Raw genomic sequence first — 22,632 nt, 5'->3', positions numbered from 1 at the left:
ACCAAACTCATAGCGATTTTCTTCGTGCTTACAATATGGGTGTTTCTCCCTTCAGTCTCCTCTTCAAGAGGTAAAATGCATGCTCTATTGGGTTAAGGTCCAATGACTGACTTGGCCAATCTAAGACCTTCCACTTTTTCCCCCTGATGAAGACCTTTGTTGTGTTGGCAGTGTGTTTTGGATCATTGTCTTGTTGCTTGATAAAGTTTCTCCGGATTAGTTTGGATACATCTTTCTTTAAATTGCTAGACAGAATGGTTTGGCAACATCCACAGGGCAGAGAAGGTATCACAATCCACTGTTCGAAGAACAAAAACAAAAACACAAACACTGGTGGAGTGGGAAGTTACTTTTCGTGCCAAAATGCTGAGTTCCGGTGCGTACCCTTCAAAATAAAAGGCTACAAGCGTAAAACAGAAAGTCAAGTTAAAACTTATAAATGGTTTGTCGTAATAAAAAAGTCCCAAATAAAAATTTTAACAATGCTATATTTTACTTATAGCAGAAACATATGAATTAATAAATATTAAGTCAATTGGGTTAGTTCCACACACATTGCCTTTTAGTTCATAGGTTTGATATTGATACTGGTTATAAGAACCGTGTGTCAAATGTTCATTTTAGTCTAAGCTGTGGGCTGCTAAGAAAATAATGAATGTAATAAATGTTCATAATTTGGACACCCTTTATTTTAAACATGCAAACGTTTTCGACCCAGCCACCTAAAAGAAGCGGTATCAAGAATCATTTGGAACCAGAACCGGGACCGGAATCGCTCAAATTTAAACGATGCCCAACCCTAAAACACACTCCCAACACAACAAAGGACTTCATCAGGTCAAAAAGTGGAAGGTCCTAAACTGGCCAACCGGACATTAACCAAATAGAGCATGCATTTTACCTCCTGAAGAGGAGACTGAAGGGAGAAACCCTGAGAAACAAACAAGAACTGAAAGAGGTGCAGTCAAGGCCTGGAAAAGCATTTCAAATGAAGAATGCAACAGTCTGGTGAAGTCAATGGGTTGCAAGCTTGATGTAGCTACTGCCAGCAAATATTAAATTTAACTTTAAGATAATTTAATAATGTCTGTTCTTTTGCTCACTTGAAAAGTGGATGGGTTCAAACAAAAGGTGCTCTGTCCTGAATTGTTTAACAATTTTAGATGTAAATATGGAATATGGATGGAATTCTGAACCTTTGTCTCATATTCATCTTTTGATATGAAACCCAGATGCCTTCAGTATATAACAAAAACAAAGGAATTGACCTTGCCGTTCCAATACTTTATATACTGGAGGGGACTGTATGGCTGACGTCATGGGGCTGGGAGCGTATACCCCACTATATAAAAACCAAGCACCCTTATTCCATGCAGTGGCCATTAGGTGGAATGGCACTTTCTTCACTAATTTCTACCAGTATAGCGTGCAACTGTCCATGAAACTATGCCCGCAACTTGAAAATATACATCTTCCCAGAAGTGTAACGTGTTTTGTGTTATTTGGGCAACGTGTCTTGCCGTCTGGCACCCATGCACGTTGTGTTGCGAGGCAGTGGTAAAACGGACGAGATCCGCCGCCCCACGGTCCATTGTCAGTGGTTAGAGAAGCCGCTGCACAACAGCATAGTGCCTCCTTCCCTCCTTCACCTCACCCAGCGAGGTCACTGGAAAGGTGGCGTGAGAGAAGGAAGGTGGTACATGTATTTGATTGACAGGAATTTTCAGAGCTCTCAGCGACATGTCCACAGCGTCTGCAAGCTGAAAGAAAGTCTCAATTCTTGACCATTTTGAAGCCTGATTTCACATACTTTTCAATTTTTTAATTCATTCATTCACTGTCAGGCTTGTTAACGCGACTCTTCTCTGTGATGTGTGAAATTTACAAGGCATTTGTTCCCCATTTGGTTTCACTTTAATGATTTAGATCATCAAACAAATGTAAATATGAGAGAAAGCTAACTCAAGTAAACATACAACACAATTTTTAAATGGTGACTTTATTTATTCAGGGGAAAAAATATTCAAAGCTACTTGCCCTGTGTGAAAAAGTATTTGCCTCCCTTCTTAATCATAAATTCAAGAACAGATGAGAAATAAGTCACTGACATCTCCCAGGCTGGAGAATTTTACAAAGCCATTTCTTAAGCTGTAGGATTTCAGCGAACCACAGTGAGAGCCATTATCCACAAATGGAGAAAACATGGAATAGTGTTGAACCTTCCCGAGAGTGGCTGCCCTACAAAAATTACCCCAAGAGCACAGTGACGACTCATCCAGGAGGTCACAAAGGAACCCAGGACAACATCTAAGGAAATGGAGGCCTCCTGTGCCTCAATTATGATCAGTTCATGACTCATCAATAAGGAAAAAACTGGCCATAAATGGCATCCATGGCAGAGTTCCAAGGCGAAAACAACTGATGATCAAAAAGAACATAAAGGCTCATCTTACTTTTGTGAAAACAACAACATCTGAATGAGTCCCAAGAATTTGGGAAGAATATTCTATGGACTGATAAGACAAAAGTTGAACTTTTTGGAAGGTGTGCGTTTCGTTACATCTAGCGTAACTGCAACACATCCATCCATACATCCATTCTCAATAGCGCTTATCCTGTTCAGGATCGCGAGGTGCTGCAGCCTATCCCAGCTGACTTCAGGCAAAAGGCGGACTATACCCTGAACTGGTCGCCAGTCAGTCGCACAGCACATATAGACACGGACAACGGTTCGCACTGTCACTGAGTGGGAACTGAACCCACACACCCTGCAACAAAGTCAGGCGAATGCACCACTACACCATCAGTGACCACTGTAGAAACATTTCATACCTAGTTTATTAAGAATATTTTTGAAAATTCTGTTATTATAATGAGTGTAAATAATCTATTCCTTGTGGTTACATTAATTGAATGAAAGCTCTTGCATTTGATCAAAATGGACAAAGTGCAAGATGCACCTTTGTTTTGTTTTCTGGACCAGACCAGACAACAGAACCACAAGTCTGAACCCCTATTGCTGAATTGATAGATTCAAATTATATTTTATTATTGTCCATATGGTGACGTGTTTGTTATTCTGAGAGGAGACACACATGAAACATCTTACCATGTGCTTTTGAAACAGTCAATAAACTAAAACAGGAACCAATATTCTTTTTTTTTTTTACCTCGAAACCATATTTTCTAGTGTTATTTTCAGCACTGTTCTCCCTTTCAGCGTTTGACTTGCTGTTGATTTCCCCTTCACTAGCTGTCACGCAAACAGGTTTCTGTTTCTCAACGACGAAACAGTTCCCAGTTTTTGTTCCCTCTCTCTTTCAAGGCCTTATGTCTGTGTAGCTTCTCAATTATCCAGATCATGGTAATCCCCAAAGGTTGCATCAAGGCAATTGGACTTGTCTTTGCTTGTTGAAGATGTTTCTCGTTGCCTTGATTTAACCTTTGCAGATTCTCAAGGTGTATGATCTTCAATTATTTGACAGCTTATTGAAGTATAATACATCCCAAAAACATGCATGGTAGGTTAACTGACAACTCTAAATTGCCCGTCGGTGTGAATGTGAGTGCGAATGGCTGTTTGTTTGTATGTGTCCTGCGATTGGCTGGCAACCAGTTCTGGGTGTACCCCGCCTCCTGCCCGATGATGGCTGGGATAGGCTCCAGCATCCCCGCGACCCTAGTGAGGAGAAGCGGCTCAGAAAATGGATGGATGGATGGACGAACATGTTTAAACATTTTTGGTCAACACGGACTCATTGTTTGGTTGAATTACAGTATAGCTTTTAAGCATTTTTCTCCCTACTTTCAGGAGCGCATGCAGATCCGGAGCTGTGGTTTCTTTAACCTGTTCAGGTTGGTACTATTTTTAGAAACGCAGCCACAGCGAGTAGTGATGTTTATACCTTGTACAGCATGGCAGCTTATGTGGGCTTGATGACATGGTTGTACGACCGGTTTGACTCCAACAGGCCCATTCATACCGCTGTTGACTGCAAAAGCTTTTAGCAAACATAAATGAGCATTACTTAGAATGATTCATTATAATCTAAAGAGTTCCTGTTTGGGCGGCACGATGGACGACTGGTTAGAGCGTCTGCCTTACAGTTCTGAGGTACGGAGTTCAATCCCCGGCCCCGCCTGTGTCGCGTTTGCATGTTCTCCCCGTGCGTTTTCTCCGGGCACTCCGGTTTCCTCCCACTTCCCAAAGACATGCATGGTAGGTTAATTGATTACTCTAAATTGCCCATAGGTGTGAATGTGAGTGTGAATGGTTGTTTGTTTATGTGTACCCTGCGATTGACTGGCAACCAGTTCAGGGTGTATCCTGCCTCCTGCCCGATAATAGCTGAGTTAGGCTCCAGCACTCCCGCGACTCTTGTGAGGATAAGCGGCTCTGAAAATGGATGGATGGATGGAGTTCCTGTTTGGTTGGGTTGTCTTTGAGTAATCAAGCAAAACTAAAGGCTAGCCTGCTAGTAGATAACAACACGCTATCAATTCCCTTCTCAAAAAGAAGTTCTGTTCCAATAATCCGAGGAACAGAAAAGTCAGTCCCTCCATGATCACGTTAAGTATGCCCGAATTTACTTTTTAATTAACGTCTCTGTTGAAATGTCAATTACGATCGGCATTCTGCCTCGCTTTGAACCAATTTACCACACGCAGCATCATCTTTTCGACTTACATTTCAAAATACAGAGGTAAAGAAGAAGGCAAAAATAATGATTCAAGGCGTTTACACACCGTTTTCTCATTTGCCCTGTCGTGGTTAAATGTAAGGGTTTGTTAACTAGTGGCACCATTGGTGAAAGATTAAGTTTTGCTAACCGGAAGTATGGTGACCTTCATGTTGAAAAGGTCTGTAGAAGGTTAAAGACTGGGGTTTTCTCGTCAGACTGTGGACAGGGGGACCCTCAGAACCGTATTGTTGGGGGTACAGATGCTACCATTGAGGACTGGCCATGGCAGGTGAGCCTCCAGCAGGGCGGCCAGCACACATGTGGAGGCGCCCTAGTGTCGCCACGTTGGGTCGCCACTGCAGCCCACTGCTTCACCAGGTTAGTACTTTTGATGTCATTTCTCTTTTGTTTTGGTGCAGCTAGTTGTCATAGTCAACCCAGCTTCTCCTCCTTTCCTTGTGAACCCTGCAGCAGTAAAAAGGAGCTGAGTCGCTGGAAAGTGGTGTCAGGCCGAACCTACATGGGCACGCTGGGAGGGTCCTCCGTGGACAGGATCATCCTGAACGGAAACTATGACCCAGCTCGCAATGATTATGACATAGCACTCATGAGACTCACCAGTCCAATCACAGTGGGAGGTTGGTGCAAACAGTTAAAGGCATAACCCACCAAAAATGTTCATTACAAAACTGAAATGGCCTGAAGTCTATAGAATGTGTTGTATGGCTGCCCTCTAGCGGCAAATATATTATTACACTCATTGTATCCCCTGCCGTGTCTCTTAGGCCACAATATTAGGTACACCTGATGCCATCTAATGCAGGGGTGGGCAAACATTTGTGCTTGAGGGCCACATTTAATTTCCCCAAAACCTAATGCAACAAATATTACTGGAATCTTAAAAATGTAAATACTTTGTCAGAATTGGCCTTACTTTTCCCACACCTGATCAAATGGCATCCAATACAAGTGTATCAAATTGATGGATAACTTGTTTTGAAACCAGAAATCAATGAAGATAGTTTGTTGTTTAACTTATTTTAGAAATATGTTTGATTTTTTTTTAAAAAGCAATACATCTCAATGTTATTCAAAGTAAAGAAAATTTGCATTTTTGGTATGAATTTTAGCAAGAAATACTGTATTAGATTGTAAAGGTGTATCTAAAAAAGTGTCTGGAAACCGATCACACATTCGCCAAATCCAGTATTAAAAAAAATTAAAAATAAAAAACAAAATAGAAAAGAAAAAAGAAAAAGCTTCTAAGTATGGCTTAAAACAGTCAATTCTAATAAGGGAGCAAAACGTAAAATTCGTAAAAATGTGTAAAATTCTCCAGCCGAGTCCTCACGATCACATTTCTGTACCGCCATTTTCCAGTGAGCCAGATGCCGGTTTGTCTACCTCCCAAATCCTTCGGCCTTGCTCCTTCAGCCTCGGTGGTGGTGACCGGTTGGGGCTACCTGGAGGAAAATGGTGAAAGAATTCATCTGAATTATGATGACATCAAAAACAGACATGCAAGGTGTTCTCATTGCTCAAAATGCGTACTCTCTTGTTGTCTTTAGGAAACATCTCTCCATCGCTGCAGAAAGCCAACATCCCTCTCATTGAGAGATCCAAGTGTGCCAGCCCCACCGTGTATGGCAACGCCATCACCGTTAGGATGATCTGTGCTGGTTTTCTGGAGGGGAAAGTGGACGCATGCCAGGTAACCACAGCATGAGCGCATGCAGAAGTCTTTTTTCGGAGTGACTTCAAATGTTGGAACGCTGATTATGCAACTCAGGGTGACAGCGGCGGGCCATTGGTGCACTTCACCTCGTCCAAATGGTACCTGATCGGGGTGGTGAGCTGGGGCGTGGGCTGCGCCAGGGAGAGGCGTCCTGGCGTCTACTGCAACGTGGACGAGATGCTCAACTGGATTCACACAGTCATCGAGGTAAATCGATGATAATGAAGTGTCTGCTTAAGGCGTTAAATACAATGTTGACAACATTAAGAGCTCAACAAAAGCCGATATTGAGCAATCTGTGATCAAATTTGGGTCTTGAGCTGAAAGCTTTTGGAAGATCCTAATCGACACAATCGAATGAGAACTAACAGAAGAGCTGAGTCAAAAATAAAAGCTAATAATGTTCAGTTATGTATCAGTTTGATTGATACAGACTGAAATTATCACAAAGGTATTAAATAAAATTGTTTGGGGTGTACACCTGCATTACATTATACTTAGTTTCTAATATTATGTACCTAAATGTAGTGTTTCCCAACCTATATTGAGCCAATGCACATATTTTACCATGGAAAAACAAATCTCATGGCACACCACCAAACAAAAATTTTATACAAATTACTCATAATTACTGAAATAATGAAGACCTTGTGTTAATTTAATCACAAAGGTACTTCTTACTGTGTAATCGGAGCCTACTTATTTGAACACAAAGCTATTCTGCTGTATGAATGGCAACAGGTTGAGACAATTTAGTTGCATCTCCTGGCATCTAGTGGAAGAGCATTTAATTATTCTGCCTGAGATAACGTATATGTCGATGACACAGATAGATGAACAAAGATACATTATTTGTTGTAAAATAGTTTTAATAGTTCCGCATTCACACATTACTACCTCACTGATAGTGTCAGTTGTTTTGATACAGCTCTTGTACTGTACTAATGGACCTTGTGTTCTTCTCAATACCAATTCAGTCATTTTTGGTTTACCCTACAGAAAAACCCATGATGATCTCCATTTTGACAAACTAACTGCAAGACAACACTGCAAGGGAAGATAACAGCAATGTGGAAGAAGGATGCAAATACATTCATGCTGATTTTGGGTTATTGTTTCTAATAGGGCAACTTAATTGATGTGTCACTGTGTTGGATGGGATTTTCATAGAAGACATTTTGTTTAGTGAACGAAGCACAACAATAATAACAATGTCAAATTACTGTCTGCATGAATCTCATCCATGTATTCGATGCAGGGTTCCTGAATTGTCGTATGGGTTGTTCCAGAATTGGGAGACGATTTAGGCACCCAGATTTTTTAAAAATAACCATTCATTTTATATCTTTTTTTTCTTCTTCAAGAAAAACAAGTAAGAAACCAACCAATTTCATTTATCCAGCTCAACCACCAATAGTACACTTTAAATGCAATTTTATTTGTCAAATTATATATTTTGCTGTTTGCCGCAACCCTGTTATGAATACTTGGGCACATAAAACACATACTAGTATTTAAAATAAAATTTAGGCATCATTTTGTAAAAAAGCTAGTTACATTTTGTCGTAGGAAATCTATAATTCACACAACACGTGCATGCTTGTCTTGTGTGCTTCGATTATCATGGTGGTGACAAAAAATGTCTTCCAATTCTGGAATGGCTCATCTATCTTTTATGACTTGCTATGTCCAGTACATGCAATCATTATGATATCATGCACGAGCTGTAAGATGGTACAAAGTCTCACATGGGAACAATTACAGGTCATTGTCTTTATTATTGCAGTGGTTTAAAGCATTGATGGTGCAGTTGCTCATCAAAAATGACATGACAGTATCATTTAAACAAGCACTTTAAGTGAGAAATGAGAATTGTGTGTGTTTGTGTGTAAATGATTAAGGTCGATAGAATTTGAGTTCAATGAAGCATTAACTCACTAGGCTTTTATATGTTCTCAGACAATTTTTTGTTTGAGCATGTTCAGTTTAAAAGTTGCGGTTTCACTTGTAGGTTTAAAATAATATAACTATAGAGGTAGTTGAAATAAGATAGTAGTGATCAGCTGTCGGATATTATTATCAAATAATAAATGTTATGTTGTCATTACGGCGGCACAGTGGACGACTGGTTAGCACAACCGCCTCATAGTTCCGAGAACTGGGGTCCAAATCCGGCCTCGCCTGTGTGGATTTTGCATGACCGAATGCCCGCGTGTGTTTTCTCCAGGTACTCCGGTTTCCTCCCACATTCCAAAAACATGCATGGTAGGTTAATTGAAGACTCTAAATTGCCCGTATGTGCGAGTGAGTGAGTGTGAATGGTTGGTTGTTTAAACATGCCTTACGATTGACTGGTGACCAGTCCGGGGTGTACTGCCCGCAGTTAGCTGGGATAGGCTTTAGCACACCCACGACCCCAGTGAGGATAAGCGGATGGATGGATGTTGTCATCATCATTTTTGCTGTATATATCTTGCATTTGTATATTTTTGTAAATACAGGTATGTGAACAAAGACTTGCCAAAACTGCAATAAACCCACTCAACAGACACTTCATTTATTACAGGTTGTTTTTAGTCAATATTGTTTACATTTTAGAATAACTACTAGTGTCTTTGAGTACTCTTAAAATAAAAAAAAAGTATTATTATTACTTGCTAAGAGCTGCTATAAAATATTACATCTACAAAGACAATACAGCTCAGTTTTTGATTATACTTCTCCCAACAGTGTCAATCAAGTCTGAGCAATGGATTTATGAAAATTGTAGGAACGACTAGACAACAGCATCATTGTGACCTTAAATAAATGGCAATAATGTACTAGAAATATGAAATATATATATGTTCTATTCATTGACACATCCGACCCAATGGTAACAGGACAGTCTGCAATACAAACTATGAAGACTAAAGGAGCCAATGATCATTCCGGGTTGGCATTTCAGTGTAAATAGAAACCTGTCTACTGCAACCAACCACCTTTTACTGTATATCCAAATTTTTAGTCTTACCTTGAACCCTTTTTCTCTGCAGGGATCCAATTAACACCCATTGTTTTGACTTTTGAAGAAAAAATATCCTAAATCCAAGTTTGTATGCAACATTTTAATTAGAGAATAACTCCTGTCTTATCTACTCATTAAAAGGGATGTAACTAAGAGCTTTAAATGAGCCTACCTTGTGGCATTGGATTTATGTATAGTTGTAGAACACCTTGACATGCTCTTAGAGCGTGTCAGAACAACATAGATGCATAGTAGCATTTGGACTTATTTTGTGGTGAATCAACATGAGGAACTTGAGCTTTTATGAGGGAAGGAATTGTAGTTATCTCCTTGAACGCCGGACCGGGCCTTTAAAGGGATCATCCTGGATTGAGGAAAAAAACAGATTAACATCCGACTGTGGGAGAATGTGAGAAAAGCGAAGCTTATTGCCATGAGATGAAATGTACTGTACTGTATATAAGAATAAAAAACAAAGAACTAGTTTACCTCATCGTCACTGTCATCAAAACTCACTCCTTTGGAAGTCTGGCTCTGGCCCTGAGAACTCGCCCGGAAGAATGACGACGTGGACGCAGCTCTGAGGTGATCAATAGGCGACACTAACTTTTACCAACTGTTTTTGATGTCATCAGAATCATCTTTATTTGCCAAGTATGTCAAAACACACAAGGAATTTGTCTCTGAGCCGCTCTTGTACGACAACAGACAGTCAATTGACAGATAATACTTTTGAAACATAAAGACAAACAATTGAGCAATAAAAGGTTACCAGTAATGTGGTAATGCAGGTACAATTATTTTTTGGCGAAAATTGTGCAAAAAGATTCATAGTCCTCTAGCAATTAGAGGAGTTTGAAATGACTAATAGAACAATAGTCCGGTGCAATGACCATTGTGCAAAGGGCGCAGAGACTTCAGGAAATTGATGCAGTTTAAAGTGACTAGTAGTGCAATAATCTGGGACGATGTCAATTGTGCATTTGGTGCAGATGTTACTCAGGCACGAGTGGCCAGTATTCGTCAACAACAGATATGCAAACTACAGTGAGTGCATGAGTAATGTATAATTGGCCCAATAGAGATCTGACAACAATCTCACGACAAAATTGGCAGCATGTTGCAATGGAATTGTAAATTAACAGTTTAAGAAGTTAATTTCAAGTTTTGATTTTATTTATATTTTTCCCAATCATGCACTAAAACAATTCTTGGAACATGAAACCCAAATAAATTCAAGGAAAACCAACATACTTGGGAGAGGGCTGAGCTTTCATTACAGGAGCGTCTTCATCAGAGTCATCAATGGTTATCTGAAGAAGTGAATAGAGACAATGTAAAGAAGGGTATACACATGAACTGTAAATGTAGAGTATCTCCTTTACATCATCTGCTGCATAGGATGTGGTCGCTGCGCTCCGACAAGGTCTTTGGGTCGGACCTTGAAATGCTGAACAATGAGCCAGGTTGAGGTCAAATGGTGCACTTTGAGGATGCGTACACACACATTTTTAACTCTTACACACAACCTCACACACCTTGCATGATGCTTCTACTTTGGCTTGTCACTGAGGATTTCTTGGAAGTACCTCGTGCGGAGGATTTCGGCTCAGAGGCTTTAGCACCTGGATGACGATGAAAAAAGATTAATGCAGTTCATTTGTAATTTCCTGTTGACATTTTCTTTTTTAGGTATAAGGCATTCTTATTATGTATCTTTGTATTGTTTTGGGGAAATAATACATTGTGGTAAAAGATCCCCAAACTATCCAACATTTTGAATACATCCATCCATCCATCCATCCATCCATTTTCAACACCGCTTATCCTGGTTTGGGTCGCGGGACGCTGGAGCCTATCCCAGCTGACTTCGGGCAAAAGGCGGACTACACCCTGAACTGGTCGCCAGTCAGTCGCAGGGCACATATAGACACGGACAACCATTCGCACTCACATTCACACCGTCACTGAGTGGGAACTGAACCCACACTGCCTGTACCAAAGTCAGGCGAGTGTACCACTACACCATCAGTGACTATTTTGAATACAATACCTCTTATTTAAATAGAAACGCAAAAAGATAAAACACAGTCTAAGAGTTCGACTACATTTTATTACATACTGTTGAGCCATCAATTTTCGATAGCACCTGTCCTCAAACACTAATATGATTTCAAACTCGTCAACATTGCCATTAGAAATAAATGTCTTACAGATACAGATGATTTACTTTTTGGGGGAAAAAACAGTGTGCACATACGTGCAGCTTCGGCGTTCCTTGACACTGTTACATCCCTCAAACGTTCCACAATCAGCCCAGTCCCAAAGAAACCTGCAATCTCAGGAATGAATGACTACAGACCTGTTGCCCTGATATTTGTGGTCGTGGAGTCCTTTAAACGTCTTGTGCTGAGCGTCACAGGACCCCTGCTGGGCCCCCTGCAGTTTACCTATCAAGCAAACAGCTCTGTGGATGACACAGTCAACATGGGACTGGAATTTATCCTGGAAACCCTCAACAGCACAGGGACCTATGCGTGGATCCTGTTCGTGGACTTCAGCTCTACGTTCAAAACCATCATCCTACAACTTCTATCCTCCAAGCTTCTCCAGCTCATCATCTCGCCTGCCATCTGCCAGTAGATCTACAGCTTCCTGATTGGCAGGACAAAGCAGGAGAGGCTGGGGGACACCACCTCCTCCACATGCACTATCAGCACCGGGCCCCCCTAAGGATGTGTCCTCTCTCTCTCTACATGAACGACATTCACGTCAACGCACCCGGCAGTCAAACTCTTGGAGTTTGCAGAGACTCATCAAAGACTGTCACAAGTCTGCGTATCGACAGGAGGTGGAGCGACTGCAGGGTTGGTGCGGACAACACAACCTGGAGCTGAACACGTTTAAGACGGTAGAGATGATAGTGGACTACAGGAAACATCCTTTGCCACAGCTGCCCCTCACGCTGTCCAACTGCTGTGTCAACCGTCGAGACCTTCGAGTTCCTGGGGATTACAGTTTGTCAGGACCTAAAGTGGGAAACCAACATAAACTCCATCCTCAACAAGGCCCAGCAGAGGATGTACTTTTTGCGGCTTCTGAGGAAGCACAGCCTGCCACACGAGCTGTTGAGGGAGTTCTACACAGCAGTCATTGAATCAGTTCTGTGTTCATCCATCACATTCTGGCTTGGTTGCTGCTATAAAGAAGGACAAAATCAGACTGCAACGTACAGTCAAGGCTGCTGAAAAAATTATCGGTACACAACTACCCACACTTGACGACTTGCACGCTGCCAGGACTAAGACAAGGGCAGGCAAAATTCTTTTGCCAATAACTTTTTAAACAGTTAACTTACAATGCACATCCCTGTCGGGACACTTGAACACTATTCGTACACTGACTGTTTTATCACGCTGCACTATTTTTATACTGTTGTTGATTACTACTGGCCATTTACGTGTTTGTGATCTCTCTGCACCATTTGTCACTGTACCAGATCACTGCACCACTAGTCACTTAACTGTGAATAGTGAAATGCGAAAAGGCTGGGGGTCATACTCGTATATGAATTTTTCCACTTTGGTGTCTCTGGTAAAGCAAGAAATCTAGAATAAACCTGTGGCGTCATCAGCTGAGGACTCACCTCTCCCTCGTCCCCGCCCTCTGCCCCCACGTCCTCTTCCTCTTCCTCTGGCTGATGCAGCGTCTTGTTCAGAGTCCCCGTCGCTAGACGGGTCTGACATGTTGACGTCCAGTGAGGTCTCTCCACGCTCCAAGCGGTGAGCCTTGGCTCTGTTGATTGCCTAAAACAGGTTGAAGGCGTGTGATGAATTAACCGTCTCAGGCATGTCTCTGTTCAGCTCACAAACCTCTTTAATTTCATTTTCTTCTTCCGTTGTGTTCTTTTTGGACTCTCTCATCTGCTTGATCTGAAACACACGATAAAAGTCTTTGGTGAGCTCCCTGCTGCTGAACATATTTCCCGTTCGACCGCCTGCCGCTGACCTCGGCGTCGATCTCTTGCTCTGTGATTACACTCCGACGCTGGAGGTGGCGCTGCGTCTTCTCAAGCTGATAGGTGATCAGCTCATCAATGGCATCCTTCTCGTCTTTGTCTACAAACTCCTGAATGGCTTTTCCCATGCCGTGCTCTGTCAGGAGGGACAGCTGTACCTTCTGTGGGAACATGGACGACACAATGTTCAGACAAGAGACAAGATGTAGGAGTCTGTGTGTGCGTGTGTGTGTGTTTGTGTGCATGTTGCACCTGTTCGGTCGCTTCAAAGTACTGTTTCACCAGGTCTTCTACTCTCAGCCCCTCAACTGCAGTTGTTTTTAGTACTCTGCTGTAGTCCACACTGAGTTCATCTAAAAAGAATATACATAAAAAATGAGAGCATTCAGATCGAGCATGTCACCATAAAAATTAACACAGAAAAGCTTTGCCAACATGAACATGTTACTGAAAATTATCAAGCAGTCAATTACATTCCATGCCAAGCTCGTAGGTGTCAGTAATGCAGATTAGTGGTGCCAAACTACAGTAGGAAATAAGCCTTTTTGTTATAATTTTTTTTTTTTTTAAATCCTGAATCCATACCAATATTTAACATTTTACCCCTTTAATTTACTTGGTTAATCATATTATTTCTTCAAAAAGTGGCATTTATTTACTCCACATTAGCATATCAAGCACTTATTAGTGAAGTTACTTTTTCAAATGCATTTTTATTTTTCACAATAATATTCACTGTATATTTTCTTTCAAACTCCATCATCAGCGTCACAGATGCCATGTGTGCTGTGTTTAAGATGTCGAGAAAAGAGAAGAGAAAACGGATGGATGGATGGATAGTTGATAATGGAAACATAACGTGTAATGGTGGGTCCCACCGCCGTGTACAGTATTTGGTTGAACCTTTGATTTGCTCCTTCTTCTCCCTGCATCGGAGAAAGTGAATGAGGTCTTTTGGGTTAGCCACGCGGTCCACGTATTTCTGACTGAAGCGGGATGTGCTGAAGGTCTCAAATCCGCCGGTGTAGTCCACCTAAGGAGAGGATCAAATGTGAGAGCTGGCAGCAATGTGACTGGATGCAAGCTTTTTGAGGTGTTTCAAGCTAACCCTGAGACGAATGAGCGGTTTCTCTGGGGTAAGCGGACATCCCAGTCGTTCCCTCTCGGCTTCTTCTAGCATCTCATTAACCTGCAAAGCATCAGAGCCAAGAAATGTGACAATGAGCTGTAAGACTTAAAACTAGTATTGGTGGATTAGTGTTTCCCAACCTTCATTAAGCCGAAGCACATATTTATATTAGAAAAATCTGATAACACACCACCAAACATAAATGTTGTAAAAAGTCCTGTATACACACAGGTGCCCTGAGATACAAGTGCCCTGACTTACCAGTTTTTCAAGTGAAGTGAAGTATATTTGTATAGCCCTTAATCACAAGAGTCTCAAAGGACTTCACAGGGATGTGGGAGGGAGGAAACCGGAGTGCCCGGAGAAAACCCACACAATCACGGGGAGAACATGCAAACTCCACACAGGCGGGGCCGGGGATTGAACCCCGGTCCTCAGAACTGTGAGGCAGACGCTCTAACCAGTCGGTCACCGTGAGCTGAAGCAAAAAAATAATAATAAATAAAATAATTTTAAAAAATGTGGTAAAAGGACAATACTATGGAATAATATTATCCCTATTAAAAAATACATTACAAACCTTTTTTTTTGGGGGGGGGGGTGTAGGACAGAATTAATGGGGGAAAATTATTTGAGATACATGTTTTTGAGTTTTGAGCAACAACAAATGGAACAAATTAAACTGGGATCTCAAGGCACCACTGTATACTGAAATAACTGCAGTTCTGTCAATTTACTCAGATTTACATACAGCCTGTTGAATTGAACACAAAGCTATTTATTATTCTGTTGTATGAATGGCAATATGTGGACACAGGTTAATTGCACCTTCAGCGATCTAGTGGAGAGCATTTAATTTTTCTGCCTGTCACTATATGTCGCTGGCACAGCTAGATGGACACTAACACATTATTTATAGTAAATTATTAACTTTTACACCAATTAAATTGTATGATTTCGGCACAACTGATGATCTCTCACGACGCACCAATGTGCCATAGCACCATTATTGGGAATGACTGGATTGGACACCGAGTACCTTAGCATGGCAAAGGTTCTCCACCTTCTTTATCACATTGGGTGTATCCACTGTGAACGCATCCTGGTAGTCAGAGAGCACCACGTCCTGGATGAAGAACTGACGCACAGTCTTTAGGGGGATCTTCTGAAGGTTCATTTTACGCCCTTTCACCCTCAGCAACCCTATATGCCTCCACATAAAGAGAGCGCTTTGACTCTTATGACCTTCAAACACAACCTCCAATGATGGCATGTGTGTGTATGTTTGTTACTTCTTGGTCGCCTCTCCAGGAGACAGCGAGGTGGCTACTGAGCTGCCAGGCTGCGTCACATAGAAGAGCTGCTGCTCATTTCTGGTCGGCGCCATCAGACACTCGTGCTCGTGACCCCACACCACTAAATCCAGAAATTCATCCAGGAACTGCTCGGGAATGTAGTTTGTGGGGCCGTGCTTACTCCTGGACACAAATACACAACACAGAGAGCATGATCCACTGTTGGAACTAGGGCGAGAGAATCTTGAAAAAAATTGCATTATTAATGTGGCATAGGAGATGGCATCATGATGGTCTACTAAAAAATAAAATACCCTGAATTAGGAAGGGAATTTATGAGGTACAATTAAGTACATCTGTAGAAATTATTAAGTGACAATTCAAGAGGTGTATCAAAACTGCTGCTTTTAGAAAGAAAATAATGCTTGGTTTTAAGGTATTCAACATTATTATATTATTGTGGTTGTAATGTGCAATGGTATGGAACTGCACTGAATTATACAGCAGTATTTGATCCTCTCATCATGTACAGTAGATATGATAAGTAAATTTTGTTTTTCAAAATGTTTAATAATTTACATTACAGAATATAAGAAGCCAATCATAAGACTTTTTAAGGCCACGTGGATCACGTTTAAGACCTCACATCGACTAAGTATGACCACTAAATAATTTTACTACAATATTTGAATGCATATTTTTGATATATAAAATAATGTAGGTATTTCAGATTAATTACGCATTTTGTCACATTCTTTATAACATTTTATATGTCAACGTTGTCTATTGTGTCTGTGGAATTTGTAAGAACTTTGAACAGTGAATTAAGTATTAATTGTCATTTTTAAGGACAATTAAAGCACATAATGAAGTCGTTAATTTTTTTAAATCCAAGGACACCCTGATTGAATGTATAAAAATATACATACATACATACATATATACAATACCAATGTAATATACTGTACTTTTGTTTGATTATACAGTACAGTATTTCATAATTATCATCGTTACCTTTACTTGCTGATTGGCTAGGAGAAATCATATGGTTTTACTGCCTTATATAGTGAGGTGTGTGACATCCATTTTGAGTCACATTTAAGTTGACAAATATGCCCCCTTGCCCAACATCACTGATTCTCAAAGTATGGTATGAGGTTTTCCTCAGGTGGTACAAGAAAGAATCACTGAATTAAATGTTCAAACTGCATAATGTTACAGCCTTTTTAACCTAACCCCTTTTTCTTTTTCATCCAGTACAGTATAATTGTTCAGTACAGTTCAGTTTTATTAAGCTTTTATGAGAGTTGCATTTACATTTTTAGAACGGCTTATTTTCAAACATTTATTCAGGTATAATTTTTACTTAATGTGTTTAAATTAATCAATATCGAAGAAATTTTTTTTCATTTTCCTAAATGTAAGCACAGTGTTAAAGTTAAAACTGTGCATAATGCTGCAGTCTCTTGTCTAGGTTCACTAAATTGTGCAAGTGTAACGAATGAAGCGGTTCCACACCTGTTCTGGTGAATGGCAAACAGGTTAAACCATTCGTCTTGGTCTTCTTTGGGACGTAACATCATCACATGATTGTTGACAAACATCCTGTACAGACGCTCATCTGGGATGGAACCTATACAAACACCCCCCCCCCCCACACATACAGTACATGAATACAACCTGTTAAGACGTGGTTTCGGTTAGGGTTAGTGTTTGAAATGGAACACATGCACATACCAAGGCCATATAAGGCCAACTTGCTGTTGCCTTTCTGCAAGAGGATGGGGCTGATTTCAATCTTCTCCACAGATTGAGAGTGACCAAAGTGGTTCAAGAGACCCGACGCACTGAGCAGGTCCAACGCACACAAACCCTCAGCCTTCAAGAGAAGAACATCGCATTAGCCGACATATACATGCTAATCTTGTGAGTACAGTGAACCCCCACATATTCGTTTGGCATATGCAAATTTACCTATTCACTGATTTTTTTTAGGGGGCAATTTTTCCTCTGTTATTTGTTGAAAAACTCAGCAACTTTCTGAGCCAAAGCCATGTCTAATATAAAAGTATTGTTTTGGCATCATCTTGTGGCCAAGGAATTACAGTGTTGCCTTGAGATACGATTGACATGACTTACAAGCTCTTCAAGATACGAGACGTCCTTCAGCTGTTTTTTTGCTTTGACTTGCTAGCAAAAACTTGATACAAGCACAGTATGGTGACAGTGAACTCAACTCACTTCACAAGCACCAGTTTAAGAGATAAACAGATAATTCTTCAAAAAAGAGGCTCCAAAGTGTTTATTGACACTCCCAATTGAAATTTCAAATTAAACATAAAATAAAGAATGACACCTTGTGTATCTAAAACAATCACTAGCTTACCCTTAAAGTCTGCTAGCTTAATACTAACACATAATGGGAAAAGCCATAGACATGATAACGAATAGCATCTATGTGACAGTGTTATAGCCCTTTAAGCAATGGATATTTGAACACAAACAGTGGAGCAACACATGCAGACAGATAATATAATAATACTCACAGGCATATATTTGTTATCCTCTGTGACGAATAACTAATATTAGTGCGGCTACTGAGGACTGACTCGTCTTCATGTATACATGTATGTCTGTATTCTCCTGGCCCCAGGTAGCCAAGGTGCGCACACCAGAAGGAGCACAATGTCCGTTGAATTGGGAAAAAAAAAACTTTGACAAAAACGGTTCAATACTTCAATACTTTACATTCTATTTAATAATGTCATTACTGTATGTTTTTGTAAAGTTAAATATGATGGAGTGCTATTTTTCCATTTAAAAAAATAGATTACAAAAAGGTGTTTTTGAGGAAGCTAGAACAGATTAATGGCATTTTCCTTAATTTCAAAGAGGAGGGATGATTTGAGGTACAAGTGTTTTGAGTTACATGTGTGGTCAAAGAATTAATTAAACTTCTTTCTGAAAGCACTACTACATGTTCAAATGAGTGGAATAGCTTAATTTAGTTGGGCCATAGCTTTGTCTATTGGTGCTCTGCCGCCATCTTGTGGCATCTATTGGCAATTACAAACTGTACTGTAAGGGACTCACCCCTGTCGGGTCATCGTGGTTTCCATGAATGCTAAACACGGGTATGGAGATGTTGAGATTTTCATCCTGATAATTAACCCAGGGGAACCTGAATACACAAAGAGGAAACCATCACATGGCATGCAGTGAAAAGGATGTAGAAGCTAACACACAGAGGGACTTACTGTGTGGTGTTAAAGTTAACCGTCTGGTCACTGAGTATGTTGAAGTGTATGGGCGACTCTCCCATGCAGTACTTTCTCAGCATGGTGATGCAGGTGTGGAGGCATCGGCGCGTGGGCTTGTTTTCGTGGAACAGATCACCTCCCAGCAGGATGAAATCCACCTGTCGGTAAACAAGGATAGAACAGCCAAATACATTCTTTTTCGAAAAATGTGTCCCTATCGTGTAGCTAATAAAGGCTGGTAAAGTGGTCTTGGTGTCTTAGTACTGGAGCATTTTTTCAAGTACGAGTACAGACAGACAGAGTATTGGCAAAGATACCAATACTGTTATCAGGTATCGGTGCAATCCCTACTAAAAAGTGTTGAAAAGTGTGATGCAATGTTGTTTCACCTTGCAAAAAAAACTCCTTATCCACTTAAATGCTAGGCCTGTGTCATCATCAAAAGTGAGTAATTGTATGTATTGTATTTAATTTCAGTTAGATTTAGTCTTGGATTTTATTATTTCCATTTCCATTGTTTTCTATGGGAAAATCAGTTTAGAACATTTTAGGGGAGAAAGAGTTCTAAAGTAATTTGAGTACCTCAATTATGAAAAATGCTCAAAAACTTTTCTCTGCCTCGGGGAACCGTTTATTTTATTGTAAAGCCCAAGGGATGCACAAGGTCCTTTTAATGTGGCACAACACGCTTACGTCACCTACGCGAGGGAAGGAGGTGGAAGACAGACCTATTTGATTGAAGGAAGTGGAACATGGAAAGGGCGAGGAAAAATGGCAACAATGGAAGAGAAGAAAATGCACAAAAAAAAGGAGCAGGAGGAGAAAAACTGTGGGAGCATTTAGACTGAACATTAAAGCGAACACCGGTGACGTGTAAAATGATTCTTGCTCTCCACCGAAGACGCACAGATTGAGCGGAGGACCCAAGAAAAGGTCAAATTAACATACCGCAAATCAGTGAGATTAATGTTTTTTTGTTTTTGTTAGTTTTTTTGTCCTGTTCGACTATTAGGTCAAGCAGAATGGAAGATCTGTATCCCTTCTATGCCGGAACAGTTTTACCGTGCCACAGTGGAGTTTTTAAGCTTCCACTGTGGTTTCTTACTATTTTAATTGAAGTTTATTGAGAATCAGGGTCGATCAGTCAAACAGAACAAAGTTTCTTGAGGGGAGACAGAAACAAAGACAAAAGACAAAGCACTAATTGTAAACAGGAATGCGAGAAGTAAGTCATTACATTATCTACAACAATGAAACATTAAATATGAGTGTTGCATGGGGCTGTAGTGCTACACCCTGTGAGGGAAAGACAGGACAAGATAGAACAGGACAAGCGTCGTGAACCCGGATGTACAACTGAAGTGTGGTGGAATTAACTATGTAAATTATAAAAATCTACAGGACGGGAGTATAAGTGAGGGGATACACAAGTGAGTTGCATATTCATGAGTGAGATTAATGTTAATGAATTTTACTAACCTAACGTTAGCCCTGCGGAGAGCTGGGGTTCTGTTAATTATGACTACTGTCAAATTTGTGGCTGCTTTGTTACAATGGTGATTAGTACGCCCATGACTTCTTCATTTAGCGTTATTAATGTGTTAAAGGACAGTGCTGTGAAGCAGAGTAGATTGAAAACATGATAGTAATTAGTTAACATGATAACATAACATAACATAACATAATATGACATAAAATGACACAAAATGACATAACATGATAGTTAACATGAGTAATTGAGCAGTTTCTAGTTGGTCACTTCTAGCAGACAATACTGTGTTGTGGAACCAGGGAGTGTGTTTCACTCTTGGTTGGTGGATTTTATATCAAGAACCACTATTGCCTAATCTGCTCTAAAAAAGGTGTCGTCATTCTCACTGCAAAAACTAAAATCTCCTAAAGAATATGTCTTATTCCTAGTCAGCTGGTCTAAATTCATAAATGCACAGCCATGAACCTCCCCGTTCAAATGTTTTGTCTGCTTTATGACACAAAGCATCCCGGTTATGTGTGAACTGTAAATTCTTAAACTTGTAGCTGCTGAAGTGAAGTTTTTGATAACATTAATGCTGTTTATATATTTTTTTAAATTAATACCTTATGTTTTGAAACAAGAAATGGTAAATTTAAAATGATTTTTTTTAATTTATAATTTGTTTTCTTTGGTTATTTTTGTTTGAAATTACCTCACTGAAAATGTTTGCCATCAAAAAAAAAAAAAAAGTGAAATGTCTTTTCTCTATTCATAATTCCTCTTTAACTAAGCAAAAATGTAGTTTATGTGAATATACAATTATTTGAAAGAATGTTCAGTGTGATAGTCGTTTACAAAAATATTTAATAGTTACGGAACTAGAAAATAATAATACATCCAGTTACCTGATTTGTCTTGGCACATTTCAGGATCTCATCAAATGTGTTGTAGGAGTCACTGCCACGGATGGCATCTTTCTCCAGGTATCCGAGGTGAATATCAGTAGCAATCAGGATCTTAAAGGTGTCATCATCATCCCTAGAAGGAGAAACACAAGTTCAAGTGAAATAATAAATAAGAAGATAATGCTTTCATAAGACTTACAAGGTGTTGTCTGAAGACATGACGATGGCAAAATGAGCTGTTCACACTAGACTGAAGAACTTGCTGCATAGACTGAAGACCTTGCTGCATAGAGTACAATAAAAACAGAACATTTGACCATAAATGGAGATTACGCTTTAAATTTCAGAGTTGCCACAAAGAATATTAGTCACATCCAACGCATCTGTTGCTAAAATGAGATATCAGATCATGGCGATGTCAGATAAACATCACAGCAACACTACTGTGGTGCTTATGTATTATGACTTCTATTTATGTATTTGAATTGTATTATACTTGTTGTCTGTGAAAGAAAGGAACAAACTTCTGTCCATTATGGACAAGCCAGAGCTTCTACTGCACAGCACCATCTCCAGGCAGAGGAGCACCTTCAGTGACAGACCATACTGGAACTATGACTTCTATTTTATTTTTATTCTTTTTGAAAACGAAAAGCAGCATTTCTCTTGTTTTTAACATAATTATTAGTAAACCTTGTGTTAATTTCATTTCGGAGTCTCACGGTGAATTTCCCTTCCCTTGTGTATAAATAAAGTATACTGTAGATTCTAGTTCTCTATCTTATGACTTCTCATGGAAATTCTTGCCGCCCCACATAACACAAATAACTTTAGTAAGTGTAGCTAAAGAATGGCTTGACTTCATAACTACAGTGCTAGCAAATGGAACAGTACATTAGCTTTCTGTCGTTTATACTACTCACAGGACTAGCTTTCATTTTTAATACTCAGTACTCACGCTTTAAATTGCTAGAACTAGCTTTATGTTCAGATTTAGAACTAAAATAATCTTAGTTCTTATTATTAATGTGCTCAACGTTCGATAGGTCTGCTACAATTGCTCTTATGCTACAACATTCACAATGTAATAAAAATCACGTACCATTCTTTAAAAAAAAAAAACCTAA

At 40.0% G+C, this 22,632-nt stretch overlaps 2 protein-coding genes across 4 annotated transcripts in view; one reads left to right on the top strand and one right to left on the bottom strand.

Moving 5' to 3' along the window:
• Window positions 1-8,968, top strand: part of tmprss4a (transmembrane serine protease 4a) — a 17,933-nt gene extending 8,965 nt beyond the window's left edge. For both annotated transcript variants that reach the window (XM_061680972.1, XM_061680971.1), the window contains exons 9-15: window positions 3,812-3,855; window positions 4,898-5,060; window positions 5,154-5,320; window positions 6,063-6,158; window positions 6,251-6,393; window positions 6,472-6,624; window positions 7,417-8,968. In XM_061680972.1, the coding sequence (XP_061536956.1) occupies window positions 3,812-3,855; window positions 4,898-5,060; window positions 5,154-5,320; window positions 6,063-6,158; window positions 6,251-6,393; window positions 6,472-6,624; window positions 7,417-7,428 (778 nt within the window). In that variant the 3' untranslated portion in view covers window positions 7,429-8,968. The remainder of the gene's footprint in view (window positions 1-3,811; window positions 3,856-4,897; window positions 5,061-5,153; window positions 5,321-6,062; window positions 6,159-6,250; window positions 6,394-6,471; window positions 6,625-7,416) is intronic.
• On the bottom strand, window positions 8,346-22,632 carry mre11a (MRE11 homolog A, double strand break repair nuclease). 2 transcript variants are annotated; one of them, XM_061680970.1, is made up of 20 exons: window positions 22,608-22,632; window positions 21,705-21,788; window positions 21,506-21,638; window positions 19,124-19,284; window positions 18,960-19,047; window positions 17,604-17,745; window positions 17,385-17,499; window positions 15,864-16,049; window positions 15,611-15,782; window positions 14,551-14,631; window positions 14,346-14,475; window positions 13,695-13,795; window positions 13,433-13,603; window positions 13,297-13,356; window positions 13,071-13,230; window positions 10,963-11,049; window positions 10,810-10,874; window positions 10,679-10,737; window positions 9,914-10,004; window positions 8,346-9,788 (listed from the first exon to the last, which is right to left on the bottom strand). In XM_061680970.1, exons 2-20 carry the CDS (start codon window positions 21,722-21,724, stop codon window positions 9,747-9,749), a joined length of 2,064 nt encoding a protein of 687 aa, XP_061536954.1. In that variant the 5' UTR covers window positions 21,725-21,788; window positions 22,608-22,632; the 3' UTR covers window positions 8,346-9,746. The 2 variants fall into 2 exon arrangements, with proteins under 2 accessions (XP_061536954.1, XP_061536953.1); XM_061680969.1 differs by lacking the exon at window positions 22,608-22,632 and adding an exon at window positions 22,464-22,595.

The sequence above is a fragment of the Phycodurus eques genome, chromosome 7, assembly GCF_024500275.1.
Source record: "Phycodurus eques isolate BA_2022a chromosome 7, UOR_Pequ_1.1, whole genome shotgun sequence".
NCBI lineage: Eukaryota > Metazoa > Chordata > Actinopteri > Syngnathiformes > Syngnathidae > Phycodurus > Phycodurus eques.
This window is presented reverse-complemented; position numbering and strand designations above follow the sequence as displayed.